Source organism: Mus caroli, chromosome 9 (genome assembly GCF_900094665.2).
Source record: "Mus caroli chromosome 9, CAROLI_EIJ_v1.1, whole genome shotgun sequence".
Taxonomy (NCBI): domain Eukaryota; kingdom Metazoa; phylum Chordata; class Mammalia; order Rodentia; family Muridae; genus Mus; species Mus caroli.
Window position 1 is genome coordinate 3874008 of NC_034578.1, and position 11685 is coordinate 3885692.

The 11685-nt window shown below is 42.6% G+C and overlaps 1 protein-coding gene across 1 annotated transcript in view; it reads left to right on the forward strand.

Annotated features, from left to right (window-relative positions):
- Mmp20 (matrix metallopeptidase 20) overlaps window positions 1-11685 on the forward strand; it is a 48828-nt gene that overhangs the window by 23730 nt on the left and 13413 nt on the right. Inside the window, exons 7-8 of the mRNA XM_021172909.1 lie at window positions 1651-1787; window positions 2611-2767. Coding sequence (XP_021028568.1) covers window positions 1651-1787; window positions 2611-2767 — 294 coding nt within the window. The remainder of the gene's footprint in view (window positions 1-1650; window positions 1788-2610; window positions 2768-11685) is intronic.

Sequence of the window (11685 nt, forward strand, 5' to 3'; positions counted from 1 at the left end):
AGGGGGAGGAAGAAGAAGAAGAAGAAGAAGAAGAAGAAGAAGAAGAAGAAGAAGAAGAAGAAGAAGAAGAAGAAGAAGAAGAAGAAGAAGAAGAAATAGAAGAAGAAATAGAAGAACAGTTTTACAACATGGATCAGAGGTAGCAGGCACTATGCTAAGCCCCAAGTTTAAAAAAAATGGGTAAGGCATGATCCTGACTACCCTCTACCCCCAGGTCCCAGAACAAACACAGAGCAAAGACCTAGGAGGAGGCTGTCAGTAAGGTAATATCAATTTGAATGAATTAGTTAGAGTTCTAGTAATAGAAAATGGAAATCTTATAACCTATGAAATTTATTGATCAAATATATTCTGTTCAACCCTTCGGCATTAGCCAACAAATGTTTATTGAGTCTTGATTATGTGCTGCATGAGCTAGCTACCAGGCACACAAAGACAGACAGTGTCAATGAATATCTTATCAGCTAGTCGGTCCTATGAAGTTCTGCTGTTTTCTTTCCTTATCAGAGGTTAGATATGGACTGCTGGTACCCATCTGCTTCATTACATAGTTCCTGTGTGTCCTGGCCTATCCTTTGCCAACAAGTCTCAGTTCAGGGTGATTACATTTTGAGTTCTTTGTTTAATTCTAATTCATCTTTTGCTTTAATCTGCTGAAATTGTGTCCTATTGTTTTATTATCTATCAAACATAAGTTTTCTTCTCCCACTAGTTTGTGAAAAATTTTCAAGAATAGAAAGAGCTATATAGAGTATAACACTGCATGGATATGAATATTGTAATGTATGTATTTAAAACCATGCTTCCTATCTTGGGGCTAAATAATCTTGTAAGCCTTGCTAAGTTGGCTACATTGGCTACTCCTAATTCTGAGGGTACTTCCCAGCCTTAGCTATGACAATCAACATTGTCACCAGACAGCATTAAATTTTATGCCCCAGTGGCACAAATTTTGGATTAGAATGAGTACTTTGCTTCAATTTAGTCCTCACAGTATCTGCAATAATTTAAATCAAGACTGCCACAATGTGAAAATTAAGATTATAATACCTGTGAGAATCTCCAGTAATCTTCTATGATTTTTAGATGACAAGTAGACTTTAATTTTTGCTTGGAAATTTGGTCATTTTTCAATTTCTTTTTGTGATTTTAATTTTGGAAACAACCAGAGTAGTATAGGAAAAAGAAATTTGCATGTAGTGATCTTTAGGACCCAAGCATGTATGTTTAATGGATATCTCACTACTCTACCCATCTATGTTTTGAATATTGGAGTAAATAATAAAGAATTGAGTGAAGTCTCAGAGGTGGGATACAATGAATAATAATAAGAAACTTTTTATAAGGTTAAAAACTAAAAACCAGTCATAACAGCTCACCCCTGAAACCCATCACACAGGAGTGGAAAGCCAAGCACCAGAAGTTTAAAGTCATCCTCAATGAGTTTGAAGACAATCTGAGATTCATGAGACCCTGTCATCATCATCACCATCATCATCATCATCATAATAAGTCACTTTATAAACATGGCAAATGGTACCGGGGGTTTCATAATGTTCTCTGCCACATGGCTTATAGTATTATTTTAATTTCTGAAATGTAAGAACTCAACCAATCCTTGTTGTTGGCTCCTTTTGGCCCACCCAATAGGATTTTCTGGAGAAGGCAGGTGCACTTGCCAACAGGGATTCGGCCCAGCACCATCACCAGCTCCTTTCCCCAGCTCATGTCCAATGTGGACGCGGCTTACGAAGTGGCTGAACGAGGCATTGCTTTCTTCTTCAAAGGTACCTACAGATCTCGTATGGACACTAAGTGTTGCTCAGGACTGTTGTAGCCATGGAAGAAATGACAGTGCCTATCAACTGTCCCCAGGACCAGCCTTAGAGTTTAGTGGGCACCATGCTACATGGCCGGGGATGGGGAGCTTAAAACCAGTTCCTGGCCTCTCTTGTAGAACAGCATGGCACACTCCAGTGAGAGCCTTTCATGTTAACTGATATGCTGCTACAGAGTCATGCTTAGAGCAGCTGTCCAGGCACAGCCTCCTGTGATTTCCAAAGACGGCCCCTCAGGAATGCAGTGTCTGACTTCAGACCTTCATTATGACTGACTCTAAGACATTTCCCAACTGCCTTGAGACTCCATTTCTCATCTGCGAAGTGATTAGAATGGCACCACTCTTGAACATATGTCTCAGCAATAGATAGCCACAAAAGCTACCCAAAAAGCACAGCTATGAGGTTTTGCTATTTTTCTGGGCAAAAGGGTAAACTGTTGTCAACTTAAGGGAAAAGCATCATCATTAGCTGTTACTTGTCCCCTGCTCCTTATGCATACATGAAGTGAGAGGAGGTAATTAACAAAAGATGTATTGAAAAAATAAGGACATAAGAGTAAGAAGACACAATTGCATCACTATTACTGCTTCCCTAAGATATAAATGTAGACTTGCCTCAGGGAAGTTTGAAGTCTATTACTATTGGAATTGAGTAACTAGATACTTAAATCTACAGGAACTAGCCCCATTCACTACCCATAAAAGAGATCTTCAAGAGTGGAATGTATTAGTGTTACAGAACCATTGTAGACTCTGACCTTTGTTTCCAGGTCCTCACTACTGGGTCACTCGAGGATTCCATATGCAAGGTCCTCCACGGACAATTTATGACTTCGGGTTCCCAAGGCATGTGCAACGAATAGATGCTGCTGTCTACCTCAAGGAGCCTCAGAAGACCCTTTTCTTTGTGGGAGAGGAATACTACAGGTGCGGGCTTCACTCCTTTTATGCTTTGCATGTATTTGATGAAAAAGAAAAAAATCTTTCGTAAAAACTAAGACAAGCGACTTAACAATAAGCCTGCTGACTTCTTGACCACTGGGTGGTCTTTAAGATACAGAACTCTACAGTCAGTCAGCTGATTGTCTTTAGGACCAACATCTTAAGAGTTCAGTGAACTCATTGACTTGGCCCAGTGGCCTGAAGGAATGGAGATGGTGTCTTGGGGTTCATCACTATCTTATAGAAATACCTGAGTGGGAACAGACTACACCATTACATAAAATGGAACTTAGAAATATTTGTAATTTGGGGTAAAGATAGAGGTGATCTCAAATGTGACTGACTTTGAAGGAGAGTTCTGCTTAAAAGAAAAGCCTTACAAAGCAATCGTTCTACCCAAATTAGACAAACCCCATGGCTGTCCTTCAGGAGTCCATAATGAGCAGATCAATATAAGGTCTGACCTGGCATCCAGTCACTGCACATAGGGCCACACTGCAGCTACCTGATAAGGTTCTGTCTTTTGACTGGTACTGAGAACTTATCTCTGCCAAGTGCCCTCAAAGACTACCTCAGCCTCTGCATCCCCACTTCCATTCTCTCCTTGCTGTAGCTCATTTTCACAAATGTCAAACAAGAAGTAAAACAGGTTCTAAGACAGTGGCTGTAACAAATACCTCATATGAATGGCAGAGCTCTGGAAATTAGAGAGGCAAGGGCACCTGCTCTCATTTCAGTTTATGTTTGCAATCTCTCCTCTCTCTCTCTCTCTCTCTCTCTCCCTCCCTCCCTCTCTCCCTCCCTCCCTCGCTCTCTCTCCTCCTCCTCCTTCTTCTTCTTTTTCTTCTTCTCTCTCTTTCTCTTTTTCCCTCTTCTCTCTTTCTTCTTCTTTTTCTTCTTCTCTCTCTTTCTCTCTCTTTTTCTTCTTCTTCTTCTTCTCCTTCTCCTTCTTCTCTCTCCCTCTCTCCCTCTCTCCTTCTCTCCCTCCCTCTCCTCCTCCTCCTTCTTCTCTTTCTCTTTCTCCCTCTTCTCTCTCTTTCTTCTTTTTCTTCTTCTTCTCTCTCTTTCTCTCTTTTCTTCTTTTTCTTCTTCTTCTCTCTCTTTCTCCTCCTCCTCCTCCTCCTCTTCTTCTTCTTCTTCTTCTTCTCCTTTTCCTCCCTCTCTCCCTCTTTCCCTCCTCCTCCTCCTCCTCCTCCTCCTCCTTCTTCTTCTTCTTCTTCTTCTTCTTCTTCTTCTTCTTCTTCTTCTTCTTCTTCTTTTTCTTCTTTTTCTTCTTCTCTCTCTTTCTCTTTCTTCTCCTTCTCCCTCCCCCACCTCTCTCCTTCTCACCCCTATTTTGGCTTTTCGAGACAGGGTTTCTCTGCATTGTCCTAGCTGTCCTGGAACAGGCTTGTAGACCAGGCTGGTTTCCAACTTAGAGATCTGTCTGCCTCTGCCTCCAAAGTGCTCAGATTAAAGCTATGTGCCTCTTCACCTGGCATCATTTGCATCGTTTTATGTTATCTCTCTTAAATAACCATTTGAAAAAGAAATTCAGATTAAAAAATCTTTCATATCTTCTCCCACTCTCAATATTTTCACTCTCAATCTGAACAAAAGAAAGTAACTCATTTAAAGCATATATATTTCGTGAATATATAACATTTATTATTATGATATGAAAATCCAAATGAATGTTGACCCTTCTGAGAGCCATAGAGAGCCCCGATGGGTGAGTAACCTGGTCTCTATGGTGAATTTTCAGTGACTCAGATGGATAGACACCTGTATGAGCATGGGGCAGGGTGAGGAAGTACAGCTGAGGATTGGTGACGTTTCTCAGTGTTCCAGTGATCTCTTCAGAGGGCTTGCCTGCAGTCTTACAGTCTCTCTTCCCTCTAGTCTATCACCCACCACAATGCTTGGGAAAGTATGTCTGAGTGGAGGTCTGGTGAGAGCAGAGGTCCCAAATTCTTTCTGAACTGAAGGTTAGGGAAGGAGAGCTTCTCTGATTTAATGATCTCTCTGGTTCTGGATAGACACAGCATCAAGTCTTTCGGGCTGGATCTCTGTGACTGTCTATTACGGAAGTCTTTCTTTATATGTTGCTTCTTTATTGAGTTTTGGCTTGTTTACTGATTTTTTAATTTGATATTGGGAGGGCACACATGTCATGGCACCGTGTGGAGGTCAGAAGACACTTGCCAGACTTGCTTCCCTCCTTCCACCATGGGAGTCTTGGGGTTTAACTCAAGTTGCTAGGGTTGACTACAGGTTCTTCTATCTGCTGAGCCATTCCATGAGACCATGGAAAAACCTTTAGTGATCTAGATGTAGAGAGTTCCTTACAACATTTCTTTTTTTCTTCCATTGTCTAATTTCTCCCATTGAGTGCTCTCGTTCATCTACCACTGGCAACAGGAACAAGGGGTTTTCATGTGGTGGGAGTGCTTTCATTATGATGGATGGTTTCTGAATGTATGTGGAGTGATTTGCATATCCACACATCCCTCCCCCTTTCCCTTCACACTGGCAATGAGAACACAGGCTGTCTGTACGGTAGGCTGAAGCATCACTGCTAAAAAGGACACATCTTCCACGTTCTCCTTTCTGTATGCCTGTTCTACTGGAAGATATTCTCATTTAAAGATTTTTATGGTAAGTTAGGACAGAAAAAAATAATAAGTAGCAAAAGTAAGAATAGTAAAGTAAAATTAATGTTACTTGTGAATGCCTTAAAAATAAAACAAAACCTATTGCCAAATCACTTTATTAAACCTAGCTATTGGGTATGAGTACATTCCAGGCTTTCTCCTGGAATCTTGATGCTCAAAAGAAGCCACAGAGTTTCCAGTGGAGAGTGTGCACAGCAGGACTGAGGACATAGCTCAGAAGTGGTGCTCCCCTATCAAGTCTGAACCCGAGTTCAAACCCCAGTGTAAAGCACAAGACAAATGAGAGATGTGAGCAGGAGTAAGGGAGCCATGGCATTTACAGCAGGTTGACCAGCAATAAGCAGGCTAGCTCTCCATTTCTTTATTTATAAAATGGAGGCAGAAACTGTACTTAACTTCACAGTTACCAAATTGAAAAAGAAAGGGGGGCGGAGAAGAATATGGGATACCTGTCACCTAATATGTAACCAGAAACCATCCGATAGCCCTAGTAGATCTATAGATAAATGATTAACAGAAGTTCAAATGCAAGAGCACCGCTGTCAGAGGTGGCATGACTTTCAGGAAGCCAGATCAAGGAGGAAACAGGCAGTCTAGCAAAGGCGGCAGAAAAAGGTGCCCAGGGGAAGTGAGGACTGCACCCCTTCCAGAGCCGCGTGGGAGTTTCCCAGGCAGAAGTGGGTAGGGGCAGGTTTGAATGGGAGCAGGAGTGGGTAGGGGCAGGAGGAGTGGGTGGGGACACGTGGCCTCCAGGCAGACAGAGCAATTGATGAGAAAGCACCAGGGTAAGAAAGGGCAGTGAGCATGGGGAAAACCGCAGGTGATTCATTCAAGGTAGTGAGAATACCAGCCCCAAGAGCTGTGACTTCTGCAGAGATCCATGCCAACTCTGTAGGAAAGAGGTAATTACTAAATATCTTAAAGAAAAGATAAACTCAGTATGTAATATGACATGACTAGAAATCAGAGAAGAGAGGCCACAAAGCCACAAAAAGTCTATTCAATGGGTTCAAAAAAAAATAATTCCCAACCAAAATGCCACATGTAGCAAAGCTGTTGTTAAATTGGAAAGAGAGACTGGGCATGGTGGTGTACGCCTTTACTCCCCGCTTGAGAAGAATAGGCAGAAGAATGTTGTGAGTTTGAGGTCAGCCTGGTTTGCATAGCAGGTGCCAAGCCAGCCAAAAATGCTTTGTGATTGCCTGTTTCAAAGAGATATGGAGTGGGGAATACATAGAAACAGAATATTCTCAAATAAACAAAATTTGTGAGAATCTCTGGCTGGCTGAGTTGCCTTACAAGTAATAATGAAGTTATTTATGCTGAAGGCAAGTGATCCTGTATAATATACACATACACACTCACACATACGCAAGTTCACTTGGCACCAGAAGATGTAATTATGTAGTAGCAGAATAATATAAATGTGCTTCTTCTTTTGTCTTCTCTTAACTGATTTGAGAATCAATTTAACATATATATATATATATATATATGTATATATATGCATATACTCATATTGTGCACTACAATACAGATACACACACACACGTTTTTCCTACTGCTGGTATGGAAGAAAACTGTTTTGAGCTGCGGAAGTGATACCCATTGATAACACTCCATTCACAGACAATGTTAACCAAAAAGACTGATGCAACAAAAAAAGGTCAACACTTATGTTTCTGTCTCTAAGCATCATTACAAAATATGCAACTCTATAAAATCATAGTTATAAAAACTATTTCATAAATATGTTACAAAAATCCCAAAAAGAATGGGAATAAATTAGAGCTGATCAGGGCATCTCTCTATCTTGAATTAAGATACTATATATCTGAAGCCGTGTTTGAAGATTTGCTTTGAGTTTTGAGTGGATGTGTGTATGTGGATGTGTGTTTGTCTACATGCATACAGGTACACAGGTCCAGGCATGTGGAGGCCAGAAGACAACCTTAGGCGTTGTTCTTTTCTTAAGTCTTACTATCTGGGACTTGCTGAGTAGGCCAGGTTTGCAAACAAGTGAGCCTGGGAATTGGTCTGTCTCCACCTCCCTCGCTCTGGGATAAGCATGTACCACCATGCCCAGCTTTTTGTATGAATGCTGTGGAGTGAACGTAAATGCCCAGGAATTCAAGGCAAGCATTTTACCAAGTGAGCCATCTATCTCCTCAGCCTGAAAGCTGAGTTTTTTAAGTGGAGACATGTACGGACTGAGGCATTGTACACTGCATGCCTATGATCCTAGCCCTTGAGATGTGGAGGCAAGAGGGTCAGAGCTCAGTGTCACCCACAGTTACATTGTGAGTTAAAGAAATAAGTAACTAAAACTCAACAACAAAAAAGAAATGCATGGTAACCTCATAAATATCTACTGATGAAATAACCTAAGAAAATATTTAAAAACTAAAATGTTCTTTAGAAAATTTTCACCAATACAAAGAAAATAGTAAGGAGCAATAGAGGGGGAAAGTATAAGACGTATAAAAACCAGAAGATGAAACAGCAGACATACAGCTAGCTTATCAATAATATTAAATTCAAGTATAGCAAGATCCATAGGGTTCGATTTAAAAGATGTTCCAATTATATGATATCTACCAGGGACATGTTTATCTGTTTATTTTTATTTTGCATCCACTTAATTGTTGGAGGGGATGGTGGAATGCCATGGCATGCTTGTCAAGATCAGAGTACAGCTTACAGGAGTCAGTTCCCTCCTGCTAACATGTGGGTCCCAGAGACAAATGACTTGGAGACAGTGCCTTCACCGCCTGAGCCATCTTGATAGAACTGCCACTTCCTTCTCTTTTTTTTATTTTTTATTAGGTATTTTCCTTGTTTACATTTCCAATGCTATCCCAAAAGTCCCCCATACCCACACCCCACTCCCCCTTTTTGGCCCTGGTGTTCCCCTGTACTGGGGCATATAAAGTTTGCACGTCCAATGGGCCTCTCTTTCCAGTGATGGCTGACTAGGCCATCTTTTGATACATATGCAGCTAGAGACAAGAACTCCGGGGTACTGGTTAGTTCATATTGTTGTTCCACCTATAGGGTTGCAGTTCCCTTTAGCTCCTTGGGTACTTTCTCTAGCTCCTCCATTGGGGNCCCTGTGATCCATCCAATAGCTGANTGTGAGCATCCACTTCTGTGTTTGCTAGGCCCCGGCATAGTCTCACAAGAGACAGCTATATCAGGGTCCTTTCAGCAAAATCTTGCTGGCATATGCAACGGTGTCAGCGTTTGGAAGCTGATTATGGGATGGATCCCTGGATATGGCAATCACTAGATGGTCCATCCTTTCATCACAGCTCCAAATTTTGTCTCTGTAACTCCTTCCATGGGTGTTTTGTTCCCATTTCTAAGAAGGGGCAAAGTATCCACACTTTGGTCTTCATTCTTCTTGAGTTTCATACATTTAGCAAATTGTATCTTATATCTTGGGTATCCTAAGACTTCTTTTTCTCTTTTAAAGATTTGTTTAGTTTTACTTTATGTGTATGGTTGTTTTGCCTCCTTTTATGTCTGTGTTCCATGTGCATGCAATGCCTGTGGAAGTCTGTGGATCCCCTAGAACTGGAGTTAAATGTGGTTGTGAGATACCACATGGGTGCTGGGAATGGAACCCAGGTCCTCTGGATGGGAAGCCAGAGCTCTTACCCACTGATCCATCTCTCTCCAGCCTATAGTTCCTTTGTAAAAGCTCTTACAAATAGAGAGAGAAGTTTGTCTGATCTTACCTAAAGAGTATTTTGTGTCATTTCAGTCACTGGGCATGGATTCTGCCTTGCCTGGTGGCTCAAGCATAGCAAACAATGCCTTAGAAGAGAGGACAGATGTTTTGAGCTGGGGTGTAGCTCAGTGAGAGAACACTTGCCTGACATGTGAGGCCTGGGCTTCAACGCAACACCTTAAAGGAACATCAGAGGACATTTTGTAATGTAGGACTTAGGAGCATCACAGAAGACATTTTGTTTGTTTGGGTTTTTTTATTTGTTTGGTTTTTTGTTTGTTTGTTTTTTGAGACAGGGTTTCTCTGTGTAGCCCTGGCTGTCCTAAAACTCACTTTGTAGACCAGGCTGGCCTCAAACTCAGAAATCTGCCTGCCGAATGCTGGCATTAAAGGCATGCGCCACCACGCCCAGCAATGTGGGACTGGCGTTTAAGCAGTCCTCATTCAGATGTTCTGTCCTCAGGTTTTCTTCCTCCCTTCTTGATAGAGCTATGCTAAATTCCACGCTCTCTTCTCTCATTGTAGTCCTATCAGTCTTTGCTTTTTATTATGAGGCTGCCTTTTGATTACATAAAAGTAAATTGAACTGATGGTGTGAATCTCACCCTCTCATGCAAAAGCAAGAGGCTTATTTTCCAGTGCATCGGGATCAACCCTCAATCAGTCCCTCAAGTCAAGTGACGAGAAGGCGACTCCGAATGTCTATTACAAGTTTTTATACTTTTTAGGCATACAGGTTACATCAGCAAGGTTACAGTTCAAACTTATTGGCTAAGCATATTGACCTTTAAATCTATTGCCTAGCAAGCAAGACATGCATTTGAACTCTACCTGGGACTTTCCAGAGGATCAGGTGACTGTCAGTCAATACATTCTGGGAATTTTTTACTCAGGAATGTTCCTGTGAGTGGAGAATGGACTTGGCCTAGCCTTGACACCAAGCAGAAGGGGGAAGCTGTAAGGAGGGTGTGGGACTGGAAAAAGCCTTTAGGGTCCCTCATTCCCCCTTTTTTCTTGTACAAGTTCCAATCCTGGAGCTACGCTCAGTGGTCTTGGGTAACTAACTCATATTCTTCAGGCCCTGTTCTCAGGGTCTCATATTGCTGGGGCAGGACCATCAGCTGCACTGCTCCCATTCTCTCTTTTATGAAGGCTCTAAGCTTGTTCAATATGCAGGGTCTAAAGCTCAACAACAGCAGGAGAACAATTAGGGGTCCTAACAAGGTGGATATGAGGGTGGTTAACCAAGGGGAGGAGTTAAACCAAGACTCAAACCAGCCCTGACTCTGTTCTTTCTCTCTTCTGCTTGGCTAGCCCTTCTCTCACCTGGGCCAGTGAACCTTTAACCACCCCTGGAATGGTTTCCAGTATGTGCTTCCTGATGTTTCACACCCCCAGGTAGCATAGAAGAAATGGTTGTCCCCCCAACACTGATGGGCCTGCTGCTGGCTTCTCCCATCTCAGGGGCACACATATATGGGGGTTTCTTGTAGGACACTCCTAAACTTCGGGTGTCCACACCCTAAGTCCCACCCTCCAAGGCCACTTCTAGTATACAATTTAGATTCACAAGTTCCTCGTCCCCCACATTAAGGTAATCCCTCCCCCTGTGTATCTAGGGTCCCAGGAGTCAAGGCCCACCGCTAACTTACAGAGGTCAAAGACAAGGTCCAGCCACCAGGTATAAGGCAGATGTTCCTCTGTAGTGGACCAAGCTACATCCCCAGTGACTGAGAGTAGTTGCCAAGTCACTTTGGTAGGGTTGTAGGGGTTGCTGAGGCTCAGCATTGGAAGGAAGATACACCATAGCCATCTCATGGTTTCTCTGGCCTTGCAGAAGAGGAGTTGCTCAGGTGTCTGGCTGCTGTCCAGTTGGCATGTGAACCCAGGCAGTTACTCCATCCACTTTAATGGAAGTCGGGTTGGTCAACAACACCAGGAATGGCCCGTTCCACTTTGCTTCCAAGTTTTCAGCACAATGTCTCTTAACATATAGCTCATCTCCAACTTGGTACTCATATGGAACCTCTGGGTTATTTAGGCGCCTGTTGCCATTGCAGAGCTCAGTCTTTTTTCTTCCAATCTGCCTAGTCAGAGGTCAATCGGTTGGGGGCGGGGGGAGGTCTCCTCAAATCCCAGGATGAGCTCCCAAATGTAAGATCCCCTGACTCTCAGTCAGTGGTACTTACTTCAAGATGCCTCAAGTGAGACACCAAGGCACAGATTGATGCAAAAACAAGTGGTGTCAACTCTCAATCAGTCCCTTGAGGAGAATGTTGAGAAGGTGACCAATAGTGTAAATCTTTTATTTTTTTTTGGAGGGGGTGGTATTTATTTCATTTATATTTCCAATGCTATCCCAAAAGTCCCCCACCCACTCCCACTTCTTGGCCCTGGCGTTCTCCTGTACTGAGGCATATAAAGTTTGCACGACCAATGGGCCTCTCTTTCCACTGATGGCCGACTAGGCCATCTTCTGATTCATATGCAGCTAGAGACACGAGCTCTGGGGGGGA